This window comes from Thalassophryne amazonica, chromosome 15 (genome assembly GCF_902500255.1).
Source record: "Thalassophryne amazonica chromosome 15, fThaAma1.1, whole genome shotgun sequence".
Lineage (NCBI taxonomy): Eukaryota > Metazoa > Chordata > Actinopteri > Batrachoidiformes > Batrachoididae > Thalassophryne > Thalassophryne amazonica.
In genome coordinates, this window is record NC_047117.1 from 74821328 (window position 1) to 74846753 (window position 25426).

The following is a 25426-nucleotide window of genomic DNA, read 5'->3' on the forward strand; positions in this document are numbered from 1 at the left end:
AATACTTTCTGTACTTTGAATAAACTACCCGTTTTTCATTTAATTATTTATACATCTTGATCATTGCCTATCTTGGCATGCTAACCCTTTTTTTGAGAACCTCCATGTTTACACTACAACATACTAACATTTGAGCTCTTTAGGTTTACTTTTTATGGTTTTAGAGCAGAAAAAAAAAAGCTGAAGCTAAATTTGTATCATAAAAGTTGAGTTAATGGTAGCTTCAGCTAAATGCTTTAGCAGTTTAGCATTATTACAGTTACCGTTCCAGTGAGCAGATTAGTGAGTACTGAAGCTAACTGTAAAGTTAGCTGTGCCCACCTATGCTGCTCATGTTGTCAGCTGTTACAGCAAACAAATACAAAACAAAAAAAAAGATGTCAGATGGACACACACCTCACTGCCACTATCAGCTAGCAGCCCCACAAAGGATCTGGACTCAAGCGGATCAGTTTTTGAGTGAATAAAAAGCAGCAGCTTCAGAGCATCGTGGTCTCACACCTGTGACAGGCCAGGCAGTGCTTCAGCTCCCTCCACCAACCAGCAGTCCTCATCTGTCAGTGCAGCATCAGAGTTCATCTTCGGGTTCTGACCCGCTCCACTTTAAAGCCTCCTTCATTGTAGCGGTTTGGTCCTATGGACATTTCAAATGCCTTGTTTCACACCTTCGATTAAAACCGCGGAACGTTACCGTGTGTGAGAGACACACCAGCTCTCGCAGTGCAGTGGTAAATTTGAGCTTCTACTGATTTCAATACTCATGTTATTCTGGCTGTAATATACCTTTAAATACAAGATCAGAAAAAATTAAAATCAGTTCTCCACAATGTTCGATACATTCCAGGTGTGTTAAGAAAACCATTTCCACTTGTTCAGTGCAGATTAAGGAATTCTGCAGCACACCCAGTGCAGCACGCCAGGTGACCTACGCAGCCACGTGTCCTATCAGGTATATGTTGTCATAGAGATGACCCACAAAGTCATCAGAGACATTGTGGGTTGCTCGGCGAGTGTTCCGGATAAACTCCCTCTTGGACATTTTGTTTTTGACGTGAGGACTGGTGAGATCGATTGACAGCAGGATCAGACTGTAGCACAGCACGTACACAGCGTCTGCAGACACACAACACCACCGTCAGTTAGGAATCTTTTCTTCAGGCTCTATATTCATGCAAGTACTAATTTACCCAAACGTCTCCACTGAACACTGATTGTCTTTGTTGGTGACAAGCTGATGTCTTATTCTTGTCACTGTGTGTCTGCATGTTTTGCCACACTGCAGTCATACGGAACAATTCCTAAAAGCATCTAGCGCCTCCTTGTGTTACACTTGTATAAAGAATGTAAACAATACCCCAATAGATGTCAAGTTTTAAATCTGAGTTGTAAATGAATGTTTTCAGTTTTTACATGAACTTCAAGCACTCGCCATTAACCACTTACACTTAAATAAAGATATGAAAAGTTAAATATTATTATGATATGAAAAGCATGTTTGGTTATGCAAAATATACAGTCCTAGTCAAAGTTATGGTACCCTGGTTTTCAATGCCTATTTCATAATATCGTCAGAAACAAATGCAATAAAGAAATTTTGTAAAATCAGATATATAAATTAAATGCACAAAGTTAGTGACAACAACAACGCCTTCATAACATACTTAATTAAATAATACAGACCAGTAAATGTTACCCTCAGACAAGTTTGAATGAATTTATTAGTTACTAAAGAACACAAAACAAATCCTCTGTGGGACAGGACCTGGATTACCAATAGACAGACCAGGGTTATTCCACCTGTGTGCATCCTTGAGCCAAGACCCAGTCCCAGTCCACTCAGCTGTATATGGTTACTTGCCTCCGAGAGGAAAAGCAACTTGTGATGGACTGGAGTCCCAGCCAGGGTGAGTCATACATAGACTCTCATCCGCTTCACTCTCCAGCAGGGGTCCAGGACCAGAGGTGCGATTTTCCTTGCTATTGATCACCTCAGCAGGTGATTTCAGGATGATCGGGACTTGATGGGAGGAGTTCATCAGTAAAACCACCTGCTGAGGTCATCGGCTGCAAGAAAAATCTGCCCATCCTGGCCCTTCATAGCACACTACTGGCCACCCCTGCTCGTAGGTATCAGAGGATGAAGCACCGGCCTCTGGGTCTGTGCAGGACTACTTCTGTATTAAAGCATTAGTTGTCCCTCTTTTTCAATAACTGTGGACATGTTATTCAATATGCTGAATGTACACAACGGTCTCATTTGCATTTATTTCTGACAATATTCTGAATTAACATCTTGAAAATCGGGTGACCTCCACAGCCACGTGGTCCTACAGATGTGTGAGGGAGGACATGCATGTCTTGATGTGACAGAAAGGTGGAGATGAAAGGGTGAATGGAGAATGATGATCTACTGTGATGTCCCCTAATGGGAGCAGCTCAAAGATGCCTGCTATTACTATGTTATTAGTTAATGCTATATTGTATTACTATATTATATACTTTGTTATATTATGTTGTAATTACTCCTGTTATTACTAAGCCACTATTATTACAATGCTTTATTACTGTTGTGCCATTTGTTATGTTATGGCTATGCTGTTGTTATATGACATTATTTCTATGTTGTTACTTTGTCCATTTTGACCAGGACTGCAGGAATGCAGAGAGACCATGCAGTGGCAGTATTGGATGCAAAAACAGAATGTAAAAATTAATTACGTTACTGGAAAATCAGTGCTAGCAGAAATGGAAACATCATATTTCAAGCACTTATTTCCATAGATAAACATATTAATTAGATGCTGCATGCTGTATTTAAGCACATGGCGACAAATGTGTCAACACCACTACTGTCAAAGTATAAATGCACCTGTGAACTACAACCCCAATTCCAATGAAGTTGGGACGTTGTGTAAAATGTAAATAAAAACAGATATACATGATTTGCAAATCCTCTTCAACCTATATTCAATTGAATACACCACAAAGACAAGATATTTAATGTTCAAACTTAAAAACTTTATTGTTGTTGTGCAAATATTTGCTCATTTTGAAATGATGTCTGCAACACATTTCAAAAAAGCTGGGACAGTGGTATGTTTACCACTGTGTTAAATCACCTTTCCTTCTAACAACACTCAATAAGTGTTTGGGAACTGAGGACCACTAACTGTTGAAGCTTTGTAGGTGGAATTCTTTCCCATTCTTGCTTGTACGACTTCAGTTGTTCAACAGTTCAGGGTCTCTGTTGTCGTATTTTGCGCTTCATAATGCGCCACACATTTTCAATGGGCGACAGGTCTGGACTGCAGGCAGGCCAGTCTAGTACCCGCACTCTTTTACTACAAAGCCACGCTGTTGTAACACGTGCAGAATGTGGCTTGGCACTGTCTTGCTGAAATAAGCAGGGACATTCCTGAAAAAGACGTTGCTTGGATGGCAGCATGTGTTGCTCCAAAACGTGGATGTACCTTTCAGCATTGATGGTGCCATCAGATGTGTAAGTTGCCCATCTCATGGGCACTAACACCCCCCCATATCATCACAGATGCTGGCTTCTGAACTTCGCGCTGGTAACAATCTGGATGGTCTGTTTCCTTTGTCCAGAGGACACGACATCCATGATTTCCAAAAATAATTTGAAATGTGGACTCATCAGACCACAGCACACTTTTCCACTTTGTGTCTGTCCATTTCAAATGAGCTCGGGCCCAGAGAAGGCGGCGGCGTTTCTGGATGTTGTTGATGTATGGTTTTTGCTTTGCATGGTAGAGTTTTAACTTGCACTTGTAGATGTAGTGAAGAACTGTGTTAACTGACATGGTTTGCTGAAGTGTTCCTGAGCCCACGCGATAAGATCCTTTACACAATGATGTCAGTTTTTAATGCAGTGCCACCTGAGGGGATCGAAGGTCACGTCCGTTCAATGTTGGTTTTCGGCCTTGCCGTTACGTGTAGAAACTTCTCCAGATTCTCTGAATCTTCTGATTATATTATGGACTGTAGATGATGGAATCCCTAAATTCCTTGCAGTTCAACATTGAGAAACATTGTTCTTAAACTGATGGACTATTTTTTCACACAGTTGTTCACAAAGTGGTGATCCTTGCCCCATCTTTGCTTGCGAACGGCTGAGCCTTCTGGGGATGCTCCTTTTATACCCAATCATGACACTCACCTGTTTCCAATTAGGTGTTCTTTGAACATTCATCAACTTTCCCCGTCTTTTGTTGCCCCGTCCCAACTTTTTTGAAATGTGTTGCAGGCTTCATTTCAAAATGAGCAAATATTTACACAAAAACAACAAAGTCTATCAGTTTGAACATTAAATATTTTGTCTTTGTGGTGTATTCAATTGAATAGAGGTTGAAGAGGAGTTTCAAATCGTATTCTGTTTTTATTTACATTTTACACAACGTCCCAACTTCAATGGAACTGGGGTTGTAATGTCACTCTATGGACAACAACGGGGTTCCTTGAATGAGTTCTTCAATTTCAAAACAGTCTCTAAGATTTTCAGGGTCTGATCAGATCAATTCATGAAAACCTTTCAATAATGTTGATAAACGTGTGATATTTTGTTGGTTGTACAGCATATAAACACAGGAAAGACAAGCGTCTCACACACAGTAGGTAAATAAGCTAAGGCCACACAGTGAACAATGAAATTGTATGTTGTTGACAAAAAGTATTTTATAGCTTTCAGTTGTTCCTGTTGTCTTTGGAGCAAAAAGAAAAACTTACTTTTGCAGTTGTGATGTCATAACGTGCTGTTATTTATGTATTTTTCTGGACCACCGTTTTATGAATTGGACTTGGTTTACCCATCCTTTGGTATTACTCAGGTCATGTCTCTTTTTTGGAAACTTTATGTTTGCTTGTCTGATGGGTTTTCCACCAATATGTTACAGATCAGGTCCATAATGTTTGCAGAAATGTGTACCAATGTGTGTTCAGGTTCCTTTTTAACTGTGGCAGAAAAGATGGATGAGCTGAGTAGCAGTGAAGTTAAAGAAGCAGCCGTGCATCCATTTGTACCCTCGGGCGCACAACCATTACACTAATCCCACTAATCACACAAGTAGGTACGAGGAGTTAAGAGTACCAGAGACGCGCACTAGTTTCTGTACAGTTTGCTGACAATAACAGAATAATAGAGAGTCCACTGGCCATCTTAAAGCCAGGGATTACATAAAGAAGACTGACGTGCTTCTGTTTTAGTGATTAGGCCTAACGTGAAAAGAGGAGAAATGTTGTCGTCTCACTCAGACAGAAAGACTGTCACAAAGTTCATTTAAATGCGGCAATATTGTATATCAAATGTTTGGCTGACATCAAAATAGTTCAGATTTCATTTTTTAAATCTTTTGTGCTGGTTTGGAGGAATCCCCCTAAGATTGTTTATGTCTAGATTGTTCACACGTAAACACGTAAATGCACTTAAATGTTAAAAAAAATATGTGACTAAAAATGTTGCATGCATACTGGTCCAAAGAGGAGTGCACTATGTCCTGTAACTCATAATGTTCAGGTATCAAGAAATTGATTTTATGAGCGTAATCTGAATTAATTAAAGCAAGGACAGTGTGGAAGGTAAATAAAATTGTGCTATTGTGCAGTGCTGAGGTGAAAACATATTTGTGTCGCTTTGAACTTTTAGAATGTTAATGTTTTTCAATATTATGAATTTTAAAAAAAGGAAATCAAGCTTATGTGTTAAAATTTCTAAAAGTATGCCTTTTAAATTTTTACATGACTTAAATGAAAAAATAAAATAACATCAAAGCCAAGCTAATGCTGTAGAATTAATATTTAGGTTTTAGAAGCTTACTCCTATAATATTATATAATAACCATATTTCTTGTATATGTTGTTTATTAACCATATTATGTAAATATCACTTACGAGTATATACATAATTCTATTTTCTTATTGAATGTCTTATGATATATTATTATGATATGTCCATTTTCTTGAGCCGCTTGGGTGGGTAGGGAGAGTGCCCGTGGGATAAAAAAGCTTTTCAACCTACCATTCCTGGTTCTCAAGAACAGGCACCTAAGTGGCTCTACTTTACTCTATTCTACTCTTCTATTCTACTCTTCTTTTTTTTAGATATTTAGATATACCTTAGTATACACTAGTAGAGTTCTACCTTAGAAATGGAATATATTCTAGAAGACATACCTTACTGAATTTTCATACAGTTAAGTGTGTGCTTCTTTAGTACAACACAATTAAATCATCACTTTTAAAGCCATTTTTCTTGAGACCAGCCATTCCCCAATTTAATCCCCTTTCACACCAGGCTGTCATAGAGTTGCATTGTGCTGTGTATCTAATATTCAGGAATGGCTGCCTAAGTTGTGCGCAGGGGGGAGAAGCTTGGCTCCATTTGCCATAGAGTGCCCTACTGTTTGTATTTCTTTGTAATTGATGCAAGTAAAGTCCAAGGCATATTCAGTGACTTGGAAATGTTCATATATCCATCCCCTGAGTTGTCTGAAGAAAACTGGAAATAAAACTGATTATTTCTAGGTATTATACAAAAGGGGGCCACTACTTATGCAACCCATCATCCTGCCTTTTATACTTGTATTTTGAATTCATTTAAATCAAATTACAGAGATTTGCTTTGAGTTTGAGTTTAAGAAAGATAATTTTAGAATTTTTTTATATTGAGACGCCCAATTTACTTTCTGTATTTGAAATTCCATAAACAAATTAAAATGCAAGAAATACCAAGGGGCTAAATACTTTTGCAAGGCACTGTGTTTCTCAGTTAAATTTTCATGCTCATTTTAGTCATAAAAAGGAAATTTTCCCATATTGATGATGACAGAACTATAATACACAGTCTGTCACATGGATTAGAATACAGTGTTATTACTATTTTATAAAACCACATATTTGCATTGGACTGTAACTGTTCTATTGTAACAGAAAAAGAACAGTAATTTCTGCTTTTATAACAACTAATAATGTCTCAACATCAACAAAAATCAAATTTGATACAAGTAAAGCTGCACCTACTGTTCAGTAAGTCACCAATATCACTTTTAGTTCTCAGGAACACAGATTCATATGAGTTTTCCATCCAGTGCTGACGTCAGCATTTATGAGATACTGACCATTTACGTGTTGCACAAAATAACGCACAAAGTATTTTAGGGATGGGTATTGATAAGATTTTATCAATATCTATGCCATTATCGATTCCTCTTATTGATACGATTCTTTATCGATTCCCTTATTGATACCTCTTGTGAATTTTCTGTGTACTAAAAGTAGGCTTTACAGGTTTTCTATGTCAACATTTTAAATTGGTCACTGGATCCTCGATCTCTGGACATAAATAAAAAATCTGTAGTTTTTGTTAAAAGCTTTTCCTTTCAGACATTTTGGCATGAATGTCTCTCCATACCTCTGAGCTGAGCTCAGCCAACCGCTGCACGTCAGCGCAGGACGTCTCGTTTAGGGAGGGAAAAAATGTTCTGATCAATTGTAGTTTTTATTACAACATTTGGAAAGATGTGGCAATTGATTTAAACAGTGTTTCGCTTTGAAGTTCTTAATTCCGACTGGACTCTATTGTTCTAACTTAACTTGGCAGAGAGCCGTGCAGCGTTTGGAGCTGTGTGAACAGAACGGAGGACGATTCTCGTTTCTTTCTCGCAACAAGACAGGAGTGCCAGTTAGTAACTTTAATCTGCACAAAAGTGACTCACAATTGACATATTCAGGGATGAAAGTGGTGAAAAACAAAAAAAACCCTGAAACCTAAAATTACCCCCCAACACCACCCGCATGAAAATCTTTGAATTCTAGAGGCTCTGAAATGCAATCTGGGGCTATTCCAGACAATAAACTGTAGTGAGTGCAGCATCCATTTTGCTGAGAAAAAACCCAACTTTCCTTATTCAAATTCATTCCAATAGTATTCTGCTCTTACTAGGATGCAGCAGTTTTCTAGCTTGGCAGATAGTTCTGGAGGAAATCACTGAAGAAATTAACAAATTGAAAATATGGTTTGACCGAAACAAATTGTCATTAAAATTAATTAAAACGGGATGAAGTGGAGATGTAAGAGTCACTAGGTGTTCACAGGAAACAGTTATTTATTTCTATATTCATTTATTTATGTTCATTGTTAGTTGCTTTTCTGTTGTGTTTTGTTTTATCAGGTTCTTTCTGTCTTTCTCTAAAACTGTATTGTAGCATTATTAGTTATTATTACTGTTGTTGTTGCTATTATTATTAATATAGAAATAAAAATAAATTTTAAAAAATTACAATTTGTAATACATTGGACTCTTTAATGCCAACAAACGCTGAGCCATTAATTATTATACAGAAAACAAATGCATACAAACGTGCTGAGATGCGAACAGCTTAATGCTAACTTTAACACTGAAAACCTCATAGACATGCTAACGTGTTAACACCGGTCCCGTTTTTAAGTTATAAAATACACCTATCAAATGTTTCAGAAGACCATAACAGGTTGCTGCTTCACTGATTCAAGATTCAAAGCAAAGCCACGCTGCAGAAACGGTTGATTACAGACTCGCTGCAGGGTCTAACATTTTCCTGACAAACACCCCCAAAAAGAACGGCCACTCTGAAGGACCGATAAGCAAAAAGGCTAACATCATTTCTTAACGAATCTTTTCTTAACGATACCCGAAAAGAACCGGTTCCTGATACCCATCCTTAAATATTTTTCACGTCGGTATTTGACTTCTATGAGCATGTTAAATGTTTGTCATATTTTTCTCCACATGAATATTTTATGTCCATGTAACAGAAAAAGAACAGAAAATGCAGATTTAGGAGGACAGAGTTTGCATTTGTGTGAAATAACTTGAATCATGTCAACGGACAAGAAATTCCGACAAAATCATGATATAATAAGATCAAAGACTTACCAGAAGTGTTAGCTTTTCCATATCAATGATGATTTAAAAAAAAACAAAAAATGTCAGTTCGGCATTTTGGTGGACTTTAAATCATCTCACTGCAGCAGAATGGTACAATTTGTAACAGTGTCTCTCATTTGTTGTTATGTGGTCGAGCGGTGCCACGTTACATTTATCCTTCAGTCTTGGATCAGGATGTGAAAACGTGAGATGTCTTATCAGAGATGTTTCTGAATTGATTTAGGCAGATGTTTTATTTGATTACAGCTCACCTTCTCAGGGTCCCGACATCAACCCCCCCTCCCCAGAATTTTACACCGGATTTACACTGATCTCACATATGTTTCCTGGTGAGACAAAAAACACGGGAAACTGCAGATCCGTGGGAAATTGGCACCCCTGCATAGAGTACTAAACTGTATGTTTTAATGGCTTATGTCCCAAATGTACAACCTCAATTCCAGTGAAGTTGGGACTTTGTGTAAAATGTAAATAAAAACAGAATACAATGATTTGCAAATCCTCTTCAACCTATATTCAACTGAATACACCACAAAGACAAGATATTTAATGTTCAAACTGATAAACTTTATTGTTTATGTGCAAATATTTGCTCATTTTGAAATTGATGCCTGCAACATGTTTCAAAAAAGTTGGGACAGTGGTATGTTTACCACTGTGTTACATCACCTTTCCTTCTAACAACACTCAATAAATGTTTGGGAACTGAGGACACTAATTGTTGAAGCTTTGGAGGTGGAATTCTTTCCCATTCTTGCTTGATGCACGACTTTCAGTTGTTCAACAGTCCAGGGTTTCTGTTGTCGTATTTTGCGCTTCATAATGCGCCACCGCATTTTTATTGGGCGACAGGTCTGGACTGCAGGCAGGCCAGTCTAGTACCCACACTTTTTGACTACGAAGCCACGCTGTTATGACACGTGCAGAATGTGGCTTGGCATTGTCTTGCTGAAATAAGCAGGGACGTCCCTGAAAAACAAGCTGCTTGGATGGCAGCATGCGTTGCTCCAAAACCTGGATGTACCTTTCAGCATTGATGGTGCCATGACAGATGTGTAAGTTGCCCATGCCATGGGCACTAACACCCCCCCATACCATCACAGATGCTGGCTTTTGAACTTTGCACGGTAACAATCTGGATGGTCTTTTTCCTCTTTGTCCGGAGGACACAACGTCCATGATTCCCAAAAACAATTTGAAATGTGGACTACAATTTGAAATGTGGACTCATCAGACCACAGCACACTTTTCTTCTTTGCGTCTGTCCATTTCAAATGAGCTTGGGCCCAGAGATGGCAGCAGCGTTTCTGGATGTTGTTGATGTATGGCTTTCGCTTTGCATGGTAGAGTTTAATTTGCACTTGTAGATGTAGCGACGAACTGTGTTAACTGACAATGGTTTTCTGAAGTGTTCCTGAGCCCCCCGCGGTAAGATCCTTTACACAATGATGTCGGTTTTTAATGCATTGCCACCTGAGGGATCAAGGTCATGGGCATTCAGTGTTGGTTTTCGGCCCTTGCCGCTTACGTAAGAAGTTCTCCAGATTCTCTGAATCTTCTGATGATATTATGGACTGTAGATGGTGGAATCCCTACATTCCTTGCAACTGAACTTTGAGAACATTGTTCTTAAAGTGTTGGACTATTTTTTTCATGCAGTTGTTCCCAAAGTGTGATCCTCCCCCCATCTTTGCTTGTAAATGGCTGAGCCATTTGGGGATGCTCCTTTTATACCTAATCATGACACTCACCTGTTTCCAATTAAACCTGTTCACCTGTGGAATGTTCTAAACAGGTTGTCCTTTGAGTATTCATCAACTTTCCCAGTCTTTGTTGCCCCTGTCCCACTTTTTTTGAAATGTGTTGCAGGCTCCATTTCAATTGAATATAGGTTGAAGAGGATTTGCAAATCATTGTATTCTGTTTTTAATTTCCATTTCACACAACGTCCCAACTTCATTGGGATTGGGGTTGTATTCAGTGAAGGTTTTTTAAAACATATCCTCTGTGTGTGTGTTTGTGTGAAACGTTTACCAGGACTGAGGCCCAGTTCTCGAACAAGGCCTGGGTTGCAGGTACAAAATCTGTGGCTGAACTTTGTGATCAGGGTTTCTAGATATTCTCCTCTTTCCTCTGGTGCATGGATGTGTCTAAAGAAGTCCCGCAGAGCATTGGGCAGGAACTGGTTGCTGAAGTTATGGAGGGTCACTAACTCATCCAGCACATCACGCCTGCACAGACACAGTTTACCATTAATTCAGTTGGTTTTCATCTAACACACCAAACATCAGCCATTTCCCCACCAAACCTCCTTAACAAACTCTGTAAACCACTTAAGAAAGGAGCACAGCACGGTATATGACTGCAGCCATCAGAGAGGTAAATTTAGATTAATTTACAAATGCTTTCCTGGTCAGCACATGTTTGTGAAAACACATACATATTAAACAGATGCCGGACAAAACCAAACTTTAATGGACATGGAAGAAAGTTGGCTTTGTATTGTGTTTGTGGTTTTGTGTCGATTATGTGTGTTAACCTTTCATCCAGGTAAATCCTTAACATCTTCCAGTTGAGCCGTCTGGTGTAGAAGATGAACTTGGCAAGCTCAGTGGGATGGTCCACGAGTATTCCTTTAGACATGAAATAACTGATACCCTACACACAGACAGAGCAAACGACAATATATATTCTGAGTAGAGAAAAAAGCCAGATTTCTTACCGTTATTTGACATATTCCAACTACTAACTCATGAGTTACCTCCTGAGGGTTAGCGTTGAATGTTAGGCTGCCTTCATCCAGCTGCAGGTAAAGTCTCCGATAGGAGAAACCAGCCGGTAGTCTTCTGTTGTAGATGGAGCAGTGGACCCCAAGTTGACTTACACAGTCTGATGGGTCAACACACAAGAAAAACAAAACAAAACACAACAACAAAGAAATTAACTTTAACGGCCAAAACCTCTCCTGAAGACAGCAGCTCCTCTCATTCAATATCTGACTTTTAACCTGAAATTTAGAATCTGTTCAATGTGACTGATGTGACAAAAGAAGAAGTAAGCAGTAGTGAGTCACACGCTGTGAATGTGAATCACTGCTTTAGAGATACCAAGATTTCTATTTGCATTTGTAATCTGTTACTGTTAACTGTGAATATCAAGTAAAAAAAAAAACCATCACTGATGTGACAGTAACATCCTCCACTCAAAGAACTCTTTGCTACTGCGTCTTCCAGTGATTCTGAGAGCAATGCTGTTGGCAGCATGTGTGCCCAGTATGGTTGCCCGTGGTGATAAGGTTGAGGGTGTGAGTTCGAGACCAACAGTAGGCCACTACCAAGTCCTCATGATGGATCATGCCGAAATTGTAGAATCAATTCACACAATGTCTGTAAAGGCAGGAAAAGGCTGCAGCAATTCCTTGCCACTGAAGGAAATTTGTTCAGCATATTAAAGCAACTCGCACGCAGGCGCCTTCCAATAATACTGACTGTTTAACCCTAGTGCTGCTGGTCCTCGATATATAGTGGACGGCCATGCATTACGCTCCCTCCCAGTCCTCTAAATATCGCTCCCAGGAGAAACTTTCACTGGTTGCCGGTCCACTATATTTAGTGTTGGGAGGGTACACCCAGAACCGGTGTTATAACCAATGAACACCAAGGATCAGCTGAAGCCCCGTCCACATGTGTACGTCAGACATATTTCCGTTCCAATGCTCATTTTGCATTGGTCAGACAAGTCTCTCCGCCAGTATTGGGGGGTTGTCCGACCGTGTGAGTGGGAAGAGAGAAAGCGATTGAATCATAGTGACTACTGCAGATACTGTTGTTGATGAAGACAACATACCTGTCAACATTGAACCGGGGAATAGGGAATTACTCAGGGAAATATTTATGACAGAGGATTCCAATGGTAATTTCCTGGGTATCGGGTCAGATGACGACAGACAGGAGCCTGCAGAACTTGAAGATGTACACTGGACAAATGGCATTTTGGAGCCGTAAAGTCTGGGCTCCTGGAGAGGAGAGGTGCTGAGACGGGGGCACCGGTTATCCAACTTTCGTTCAGGATCATCTGATTGGAAACCCCCAACAGCCCATTTCAGGGCCACCCAGATCATGACAGAATTGCAAAGTCCTTGCAAATCATATACGTGGCTGAATAATGATATCACTCATATTTCAGGATAGTATTGTTGGAAGGGTAAGTAATATTCTTCAATATATGCATGACGGTTCTCCATTTTCACCGTATCAGGGTAATTATTGAATAGGAGTATAGGGAATAAGATCACTATTGCATGCTACACTCTTTATTCTACTGACTTACTGTGACTTTCATATGGTTATTGTGTCTTACAGTGGGGAGATTTGGCTGTTTTCACAGCACATGAATTTTCACTTTGTTGTCATACAGCCTGGCACACAGAGGGGCCCGGGATTCTTAACATGACAGCGTGGAGAAGGGAGACTACTGACAAACACAGCGGCAGCACTGCTCTGTTTTCTGCCACCCAAGTGTTTCTCCTGTAGAGCCAGTAGACTGTGTACAACCAGCACAACCCGTCATAGACCGACAGAGTTTCATTGGATGTGCAACTTGTTTTATGAGGTACAAGTGGAGGCCTAAAGTGCAGACAATTCAATGGCATTTTTATTTCATTTGAGTAAGTTGTGACGCCACTCAAAACTGTTTAAATTTATTTTACATATTGTAAAGAACCCTTTTAATTTCCCTTTTCCTTGATCAAAAGTATTTAATCTTCATCAAATCACTATTTAATTATGACCGCACCACAGCAAAGTTCATTGCTGCACAGTTCTAGAGGATATAATTATGTAAGAATGACCTATACTTTCACATTCTTACCCCTGCCACAGATATTCGTCATTTCCAAGTTCCTGCCACACACAGCCGGCCAGGCACAGGTCCGTAGCATTCAAGTAAGACAATATAGTGATGCCTAATTCTGGTGGAAGCATCTCCAAATCTATAAAGCCATGCTGCTCTTTGCCTACAAACACCACAAAAAAAATAACAGTTACTTTATAGAATAAAATCACAGCATTTCCTACAAGTTGCACTGAAAAAAAAATAGTAGTTTTAACTTGTGTCATTGCCCAAAATGTACTTTTTCTATACTATCAGTATCATGTAAATAATAACAAAATTTTGTGTTGGGTGCTTCTTTTTAAAAGTTAATGTCCTGTTGTCTTTATGAAAGGGACAAAATAGTTTTGTTGGTACAAATCCTCATCCTCATTCCCTCAAACAGAATGATTCAAATATTTTGCCCTGAATAATCCAGACAAATGACGCTGCAGTTTTACTACAACAAATCTGTAAAACAATATGAGTAGAAAAAGAACATTTCTTTTTCACCATGATGTTTCAAGTAGCCCACTAGAGTGAACTGAAGCTTAGAAAAGTAAGAAGAAAGAATTTTAACATCACTATTCCAGTTTTATGTAAAGGTTTTGGTTACCAGTAACCAATGAGGAGATTGACTTTAATTTCATGTTGTATTTGACAGAGCCTTAATAATAAGACCTATATGTTTGGTGAATTTGTGTGTTCACACCTCCTTTGCGAGTTCTCAGCAGATGGTAGATGTCTGGACTGTAACAGCTCTGGGGACCTCTTCTTTGGGTTCCTCCAGCTCTCCCTAAGACAGATCATAGTGGATTGTTTTATTCTTTTGCCTATTTTAATTGATTCCTCCTCCTTAGCATAACTTTATCAGAGATTCCAGGAGGCAGTGTAATAGAAGACTAATGAAGGGCCCTATCTTGAAAATCTATCACACAACTTCTAAAGCAAATCCTGAGGCCATGTAACTCGTTTACACGGCACAAAGTCTGAGTGCAGCGTACGGAGCATGGTGCAAAGTTGCCAGAATCAGTCATGGGTGTGTTTTTGGAGAAACATGAAGGAAAAAAACAAAACAATCAGAGTGTCATTAACTGGCATTAACTTAGAGACAGATGCACCAACAACTGGCATGTTGCTCTTTAGAATGCACAGGTTTTTTTTTGAAAGGTTAATGCACGTAAAGTGTCAGAGGCACTTCCTACAATACTTCTTCATCCACCACCATCTACCACCTGGTCCCTACATAGCTGACCAGATACACACAGGACCCCACACCCACATCTGCCACAGAAAACCAGCATAAAAATATGGTAGAAACCAGAATTATTCAAGTTTTGCATTTTTCAATGAAAGTTTGCTTTTATTTTGTTTTTAATTTTTGTTTTGCAATTCAGCTTTGTTGTATTTCGATGTGATGATGATCTCTTTGTGTACAAGCAGAGTGTATGTGGGTACGCGTGAGGTGTATTTTAATATTGTGCCATATAAATAACAAAAAAAACAAAACAAAACAAAAACAGTCTTGACTCAGTCTCGACCACTCCAAAATCCATAATTCTTGGTCTTGACTCAAGCTTGATCCTTTAAGGTCTTCATCTTGACTTGGACTTGGAATACAGTCGTGCTCAAAAGTTTACATACCCTGGCAGAATTTTGGAATTTTTAGGCCATTTTTCAGAGAACATGAATGATAATACAAAAACTTTTGGGGGTTTTTTTCCACTCATGGTTAGTGGTTGTGTGAAGCCATTTATTGTCAAACAACTGTGTTTACTCTTTTTAAATCATAATGACAACAGAAACTAACCAAATGACCCTGATCAAAAGGTTACATACCCTGGTTATTTTGGCCTGATAACATGTACACAAGTTGACACAAACAGGTTTGAATGGCTAAAAAATGTAATCATCCTCACCTGTGATTTATTTTCTTGTAATCAGCGTGTGTGTATAAAAAGTCAGAGAGTTTCTGTGCTCCTGACAGACCCTCGCATCTTTCATTCAGTGCTGCACTAATATTTCTGGTTTCTGAGTCATAGGGAAAGCAAAAGAATTGTCAAAGAAAATGTAATTGAACTGTATAAAACAGGAAAGGGACATAAAAAGATATCCAAGGGACTAAGAATGCCAATCAGCAGTGTTCAAACTCTAATTAAGAAGTGAAAAATGAGAGATTCCTTTGGAACCAAACCATGGACAGGTAGTTAACTGCCAGGAAAATTGTTCGTGATGCAAAGAAAATTAACAAATAACTTCAGCTGAAATACAGGACTCTGAAAAAAAGTGGTGTGGCTGTTTCAAGATGTACAATAAGGAGGTACTTGAAGAAAAATGGGCTGCACAGTCGAGTCGCCAGAAGAAAGTCATTACTACGCAAATGCCACAAAGTATCCCGCTCACACAACACCAAACAACACAGAGAACAAAGTCATTTGGAGTGATGAGAACAAAACTGAACTTTTTGGCCACAACCACAAACCTCACATTTGGAGAGGAGTCAACAAAGCTAATGATGAATGGTACACCCTTCCTACTGTGAAGCACAAAGGTGGATTTCTGATGTTTTGGGGATGCATGAGCTACAAAGGCACAGGAAACATGGTCAAAATTGATTGCAGGATGAATGCAGCATGTTACCAGAAAATACTGGAGAAACATTTGCACGCATCAGCCCGGAAGCTATGCATGGGACTTACTTGGGAATTCCAACATGACAACAATCCAAAACACAAGGCCAGTTGAACTGTCATTGGCTACAGCAGAATAAAGTGAAGGTTCTGGAGTGGCCATCTCAGTCTCCTTACCTCAATATCATTGAGTCACTCTGGGAGATCTCAAATGTGCAGTTCATGCAAGACAGCCCAGGAATTTAAAAGAACTGGAGGCTTTTTGCCAAGAAGAATGGGCAGCTTTACCATCAGAGGAAATAAAGAGCCTTATCCACAACTATCACAAAAGACTCCAAGCTGTCATGAATGTTAAAGGGGACAATACATGGTATTAAGAACTGGGGTATGTAAACATTTTATCAGGGTCATTTGGGTAGCTTCTGCTATCATTATGATTAAAAAAAGTGTAAGCATAGTTGTTTGACAATAAATGGTTTCACACAACCACTAACCATGAGTGGGGAAAAAAATGTTTTTGTGTTATCATTCATATTCTCTGAAAAATGGCCAAAATAAATAAATAAGCAAATAAATTCTGCCAGGGTATATGTAAACGTTTGAGCACAACTGCAAGTAGTCTACCCATCCCTACCATAAGGGTGAGGAGGGTTGTGGTGTTCTCATCTGGAAAAAGAAGTCAATAAATATTTGTCATGCCGTAACAGTGAATCAACAGAGAAGACATGAAATTTGCAGACAAATTCTTTTTTTTCAGCCCAATTATCCCATCAATCATTGTCGTGGTTGGTATCTTTGATTCATGCAGCTGTGCCAAGTTAAATAAAAGAACCCTGATGGGTACACAGTAGTAGCAAAATGGAAAAGCATTCATATGCTAAAAGTGATAGCCACATCAAAAGAAAGTCTGGTGTACCTTGCTCTCGTCTTCCTCCTCCTCGATCAGCCAGTCGGTCTGCTAGCTCTTCCTGAAGCTGTTGCTGTTGTCTGGGAGGAAGCCTCCACAGTGCCTGACCCATCTATGAGGCAGCACATTCAAACAATACGAGTCAATCATCTACAAGATCTAACCCAGTATAATAGTAGTCGTTGGTAATTATTCCAGCACTACTCAGAGTTCATGAGCTCAGGCATGGAACAAAGCGTAGACAATCGTCACTACAGTGCTCAAAGCAACATCTACATTTCTGACTTGACTTCCCTTGACCTGAATTGACTTCACTTCCCAAATAAAGCCCCTTTCACACCGGGCCCACTTCGAGTCGCATCGTGTGGTGTCATGACGACGCCACGTGGATGCAACCTAGTGCAGAGATGATGTAGCTCAACGCCAGAACACTGTGACGTAACAAAGGACGAAGCAAATCAGACGCCAAAAATTAACCATGTTTAATTTTTTCTGTGTTGAGCACAGGACGCAGAAAGGAAGTGGTTTCAACGCAAGTCAGGGCAAAGCAACGGTACTCAATGTGACTGGAAACCACACCCTCACAGTACAACGTTACCTGACGCCAATTTATGATTCCTGCTGTGTTTCATTGTTCCCGAAGTATAAATCATGCAGGATTGTTTTTATACCATGTACACAATGCAGTAAAACTACACGCTCAAAAAGAACACAGAAGAAAAATGCTGATTGCAGCCTGGCTGCTCCTGCAGCTACTTACTCTTAAAAATTCTCTCACAACTGTGTTTAAATAAAGTCCATAAAAGTCCTGCTCACAGACTGATTGCCAGAGACAGGACATGTCCACATCCAGTTAAAATTCCACACATCTCCAGTGCACCCGCAGATGATTTGTTCGCGCGCGCACATGTTAACAATTAAAAGAAAAAAAACTGGCTGGCTGCAGGCAGTTCCTTGCTCTCCCCTCAAACTCTCTCATCATTGTGTTAAATAAAGGACAAAAAAGGACATTAAGTCCTGCTCACAGACTGATTGCCAGAGACAGGACATGTCCACATCAAGTATAACTCCAGACATCACCACATTTACTCATGGATGGTTCGTTCGCGCGCGCACATGCAGCTCGCGGTCAAAGGAAGAAAGATAAACTATAACAGAAATCAGAGTGCAGATCTGCAGCCCTGCACAAAAACAATTAGAAACTAGGAGAGAAATCAGAGAGCACAGTCTAGCTGCAGCCAGACTGCCTGCAGATCCTCCTCTGCGCCCTCACCTCTTCTCTGCCCCCCTGCTGCGCGCACCTGATGCAGACATTCCTGCATCATCATGATGCCACATGAAGCAACTCAAAGCAGGCCCGGTGTGAAAGGGGCTTATACTTAATGTCATTCACTTGGAACTACTGTAACTATCACTGACCCTAAATCTGAGGGAGCAATCGGCCAATTTACAGCAGAGTGCTGTGGCCTCAAATTTAGAAGTACCAATTCTCATTTCATCTGCTTCACCTCCTTAAGTAGTCCAAAGACCATTCTGTTTGAAGAAATCATTAGAACAAAATTATCTGGAAAAAAGCAGATATTAAATCATACAACACCCATTTAGAAACTCTCTCTCTCGCTCACACAGACACACACACACACACACACACAGAATTTTCGGCAACACTTTGAGATTCTGTTTGTGGAAAACACGCTCTAAAACATGGTTTAGCTTTTGTTGAGAACAGTCACAAACATAGGAAAAGCTGTACATGGACAACCCTTGAATGCAAAAATAAATCAACTCGAACATGAGCGATGGAGAACATTAAGGGAGTGGACACACCTGTGACATAAAACTAAAAACTGCGCAATGACAAGGTGCCTGTGACATAATGGGTTACATAAGGCCTTGTGCAATGGTATTGTTTCTGTAAGGGTATTATGACTCAGGTAGCAAGAGATACGAGTTTGAATCTCAGATCCCTCCTACTGGCAAGCAGGAAAAATCTAGCAGGGCAAGTTTGCATATTTGGAATTTCCCCAGTGACAGTACGTGAGCACTCTTCAATCATACCTGACCTCACTTTGAATTCTCACTGGATCATGGAAAAATTCTTTAAAATATAAATACTACTAGTACTACTACCAAATAATAATAATAATAATAAAAAGTAAGTGCCTTTGGCTGCTCCCTTGTTTGCACTCGGAGCTGCCACTGCAAATCGGAGGTGGAGCTGCATGTTGAATTGGCACAAGTTTTACGCCAGATACCCTTCCTGATGCGACTCCACGTTACATGGAGAAATGTGACAGGGGTGGGGTTTGAACTGCGAACCTTCCACACTGAAACCAATTGCACTAACCACTTGGCCACCACCCCTAATGATGATGATGATGATGATGATGATGATGATAATAATAATAATAATAATAATAATAATGAATTTTGTAACGTAACTGATCATTCAAAATATCCATTTAGTAATTTTCTATACAGACCTGCCACTTCACACTGATGGAAATCATACAGAAATAAAACAGGATTATTAGGCCATAATTAAAAGAAATATAGTCAATACAAGACAGTATGTCAATCCAATACACAATTACAAGCACAACAAAATATTCCAGGCTCTGCACATTCAGCTCACCATATACTGACAGACCAAGATGAGATAAGATTTGAAGTGTCCAGATGACAGCACTCATCAGGCTTCATAGCGCTGAGTGATTCACAATTCAAGAATGTGTCTTCTCTGATGACAGAACAGCATCATCACTCCCATTGTGTTTCCCAAATATTAAATATTTAAATTTTTATGAATTCCATTTTCCATCCACCATTCCATCCACCTGGACAACTGAGAGCCTACACAGAAACAGAATTCCATTTTATAAATTTTTTTTAATTAATTAATTTTTGGTTCAACTGGACACATCAAAGGCAGTAGTCAAGATTTTATTGTCTAAACAAGTACAAAATAACAATTTCAGTGTTGTAACTCTTATTGATTATTTGTATTTCTGATGTTTGTTAACTCTAGAAACTGTTGGGCAGAGATTTTAATGTGTGTGTGTGGGGGGGGGGCTACAACTAACAATGACAGTATTTTCATAATAGATTGTCTATTTTCTCTATTCATATATTGTGAGGTCCATAAAATGTTAGAAAACAGTGACAAATGTCAATCAGTGTTTTTCAGAGCCTAAGATGATATCTTCAAATATCTTGTTTACTACCCCACAGGAGTAAAGAAACTACTAAAATAAACCAGAAAGCATTCACATTTAAAAATCTGTAATCAGAGAATCTGTATAGAAAAAAAAACCTCAAAAGGATTCATCGATTATTAGATTAGTTGTCGAATACTTTTTACATTGCAGCTTTCGTGTGTGTATCTTTTTACTGTGGATGTTCTTTTTGATTTGCACAAATCAGTCTTTTCTAACATTTTTTTTGCCTCATTTCCATTTCTGACGTTTTTAGACACCTCTTTCCAATAATGATACATGTCTGTATTTAGAGATATGTTGGACATTTGTATTTATTTTCTCCACAGCTCCTCTACTAGCCTGTTGATCCACATTTAATTTAAATCTGATAGATTTTTAATTCAGCTTTGTAATTTTACTTGGGGGTGCTGACACACGTGTGAGAACCTTTGAGCTATGCCTGTGAATTTTAATCTGACAAAATTCACATTTCAGTCAAATATATCAGTATAGATTTTAAGAATATTCTCCATACAACGTTTACTGGTCAAAATTAAACATTTTAAAAATAACATTCACTATCAATTACAAATCAGCTAATATTCCGACTAGTCATAAATAAATTTCAAATAATAATGTCAATAATATGTATGTAATAAATAGTGATCTGACTTGTTATAATGACGTTCTGTTTGTCGGTATCTGTGTTACACTGTTGTAAACATCACTGTTGGAACCAGCAAGGTTGTATGACCGGTGGGTTCCGCCCACTCTACTCAATCACTGGTCCAGCACGAAAAAAACTCATTCAAACTGTCTTACTATTGGTCAAAGTTAGCTGTCAATCATGTAGAGTTTCTCCAAATCCCCGAGTTAGCTTAACCAGCTAGTTTTATAGACGTTAAAAAACAAGTGTTTACATAAATGGTTGGTCTAGCTGCGCATTTACAAGAGATTTAATTAAAAACAAAAGTCAATATGTCACTACGAGACAACACAGCGCAGTAAATTCAGCTACCTACCTGAGTTTAGTTATTCCTCTGACAACTGGAGCCAACGCAAGGACAGCTGGAGACAGTTTCTCTGATGTTAAAACGATCCAGATGTTACTTCAGGTTGTGCAGGATGCAAAAAGAGGATGATTACCATTTAGTACTGCGGCTCGCGATCATTTCTCAGCCAATCAGAAAGTCAGAACTCATTAATGCATAAAGGGTGGAGCGTGCGTGTGTATACGTGTGACGAAAGGCACCCGAACACGCCTCTCTGTCTAAAGTGCGATTTTGTTTGTTTTTCAAAAAAACGACTAACAAGAAAACTAGCGACTTTTCCTGGTGTTATTGGAGACTTCTGGTGAAGAAAAATAAAAACAAACAAACAAGTAACTCAGCTAGACTGTCTCTTTTGGGTTACTTTTGTCAGTTCCAAGACTAAGAATGAACAGAAGAAAGTTAATTTGTAGTTCTAAACATATTTAGGATGTTTTCTGCTCACTTTTTGTTCCTCCCACAACGTTATTCCTCTCTCCTACAGCATCGATAACAATTACATGCAAATTGAGTGATGACATCAAAAAAACAAGTTCTTTGTTAGGCAAGGTGGGTCTGTTAGTGGTTCGTGTGATGGAAAGTTCTGTGTTGTCTGTTCCTAACTGTTGAGTTCTTTTATGTGGTGAGTGATCTCAAAAAGAACTGGACAGGAAACAGACTTCAAAGTTTAGATGTATTGAAAAAATTCAAACACTGATACAGAGAATTATCTGCAGCACTGGGGTCTTGGACCAGATCACATGCTACATCTGGAACAATGAGCCCAGTTTTCCTTTCTCTGCTTTTATTTCTGTGCCCAAGCCGGCCCCATGTAGGCGGTCCTTAGCCTGTCATGAATTAATGTCTATGTGATTGGCTGCAAAGTGAGGTGAAGTAGGCAGGCGGGTTTCTCCTCACGTTGCGTTCAAGGCCAGTATGTAAAAATCTTAGTGTTTGTGTATGTCTGCAATATAGTGTAGTGTTACGCAATTGAGACATTGAGGCAAACAGCAACAACCAGCCTCATACACAGGCGGTTTTTGGTACGGGCCAACTGGGCAGCTGCCCAGGGTGGTATTTATGGGGGGCGGCACCGTGGGCACGAGCACTTAAAAATAATAATAACCATCTGCTCTGCAAAACGGTTTGACTGTGTGTGGAACTGGCAAATTGGTGGCCCCTGCAGCTACACATGTGCCCTTGCTTGCTGAGAAGAACTGTATATAGAAGCAGTGTGAGAAAGAGAGGGGCCCGCGGGGACAGTTCACCTCTGGGTTTTCTCTAATCGAAGGGACAAGAGGGCGATGGTTCATGGGCTAAAGTCAGTTAGCTTTCCTCCAAATAACGCACATCTCATTCATAACATTATAAATACAGGCCTATAATTCCTGCACATTTTTCTAAATTGTGTGAAATGGCTAATTAAGAAATAGGTGATACAAAACGATTATGTGGTCACCCAGGTGAAGTGATTCGGCGGTTGTCTCCTGCAGCTGTGCCCCCAGCTACAAGTGGCACAGGATGCAGCTGAATGCTCTCCATGTGCTCAGGCAACCGGGGACAGGCGCTCTCCTCCCTGTGCAGTCTGCTCGGCTTTGGCTCCGTCCACTTAGGACGCAGAACCAGAACTCTGCACCACATGTCTCTGCAGATCATCCAGCAAATGAGTCAGGCAGCCAGTTTATGAAATAAAAGGCATTTAAAAGCATACATACAGGGTGTAAGAACAGGTTTGAATCTCAAACTGCCCACTTGTGGAAAAAAAGTTTGCAGAAAGGACAGCCTGCCTATTTGTAAAGACGGCTTAGAACTTGTGCTGTGTTCACATTACTAGCTGAAGTGACAATCTTTTTTGTGTGCCTGCAGGAGTGTGTTTTTTTACAATAATTTTCCAGCAGCTGGCAACTATTTTTGTTGTCATGTACACTCACAAAATGATAATAGTAATAATAATAATGACATTTAAATTAGACTTATCTTAATAATTAACTGGTTTATTTAATGGCGAAAAAGAATCACATTTGATTTTATTGGCATGGGAATGCTAGTAACATTTCAGTTTAGATTTTGTTCTGAAAACACTACATTATCATATTTCTGTCAAACCTAAAACTTTTGCAGATTAGTTCATGCTAAGTATTTACACATTTAGCCTAATATTTACAAACATCAAGCTAAATATTTAGTGAAATGTTGAGACAAATATGTACCTTAATAAAAGAGCTCATTTTTAATTATTCCTCCCTGAAAGACAGATTAATAAAGTGTCTAATAACAGTTTATTGACAGTTCAAACTTGCAATTCATGGATGTTTTGTATGAGACTTGTATTGTAGCCTGTGGTCTTTTGATGTCAATTTCAAATTTCAGGGGCACTTCTAGAATATTAAAGATAATATTAAAATAATAAAAAAGGGCAGTTTGTGCAAAATTTTGTGTTTTTTTGGGGGGGCACTCAGAGAGAGTCTTGCCCGGGGAGTGAGTCAGTGTAGAACCGCCACTGTCCTCATATATGTATTTTTGTCAGAGTATCAGTCTTGCAGGAAACAATTGAATAGAAATGAATTTCATTGTATTTTCAGTGATTCTCCTACCACATAACTGTCAAAATATGTTTTTCTTTTCACAAATATGGGACTGATAGTCAAAAATATAATTAAAATACACAGTTTTAAGTAAAACAGTATCAAAATTTTCCACCAGCCTTGCAGCCGGCTATAGTGGCCGCCAGTAACATTTCCTTTTATAGGGCCCAAAATCCCCGGCGATGCCCCTGCCACTAATAATGGTGCACTGCACGAGTGTCAGGAGATGGACAATATTTGAAAATTCGAGGTTTGTTCAGTTTTTGAATGGGTGGTTCAAACCCAAAATAATCAAATAAACGAAGAGATGAGAGAGAAACACACACACACACACACACACACACACACACACACACACACACACACACACACACACACACACACACACACACACACACACACACACACACACACACACACACACACACACACACACACAAACACAAACACAAACTTCAACTGCTTACTCCAATAAAGGGTCACAGGGGCTGGAACCTATCCTAGTAGGGAAAGAAACCCTCCCTGTAATTACTAACATTTTTATGACTTCTTCAGATAGACAGAAATAAGAAGTAAGCCAGAAAAAGTATTACTGTGTGATGTCATGCAGTGATGATACCAGATTTGCCAAAAACAAAGTGACAATGCTTTTAACAACAAGCCTAAAAGTAGTGAGATTTCTTGCTACTGACTCCTTTTTGTGTTTTTCTTTTCTTAATACCCGTCCTTCACCCACAGTAAGATTGCACTAGGGCCCCCAGGAAGGACTGTGTGGGCCCATGGTGGCTTACTAACTGTATGGTGTGGTGTTAGATTTTACAGGCACAGATTATGACGTTTCACTGTCAGTGTACCTTGATCTTATTATTATTGCATTCAGTTCACAATAAAATGAGTTTAGTAACTGTTGGGGAATAGAAAATAATACTGTTTGAACATCAAGTGGGACATTGTCATCAGTACTTGTCATCAGTAGCACAACATGCAAGATTTATAGATATAATAAAAAGTCAAGACATTCTGAAATAGTTGCTGCGAAGAAGTATCAGGAACAGAATCCAAAACTATAAAGATGATTTTTGAAAGCAGAAGAAAGGAAACACCGGTTTCACGGACGACGAAAAACAAAACCGCTGACACGGGCGGGGCCAAAAGATGGCAGTAGCGCAACATCATCCACGTAGTGTCGCTACTGTTTAACAGCCGAAAAAGAGGAAGAAGAAGAAGAAGAAGAAGAAGAGGGTCCAATGAAAATCTGTACAGTTGATCAC

At 39.3% G+C, this 25426-nt stretch overlaps 1 protein-coding gene across 1 annotated transcript; it reads right to left on the bottom strand.

Annotated features, from left to right (window-relative positions):
- Positions 1 to 54: 54 nt before the first annotated feature.
- LOC117526770 (F-box only protein 8-like) lies at positions 55 to 21733 on the bottom strand. The gene is given in 9 exon segments (XM_034188847.1): positions 55 to 1113; positions 10974 to 11170; positions 11479 to 11597; positions 11701 to 11805; positions 11807 to 11828; positions 13809 to 13953; positions 14521 to 14604; positions 17355 to 17457; positions 21565 to 21733. Coding segments are annotated over 8 exon segments (963 nt in total). The 5' UTR covers positions 21565 to 21733; the 3' UTR covers positions 55 to 925.
- Between the last annotated feature and the right edge of the window lie 3693 nt (positions 21734 to 25426).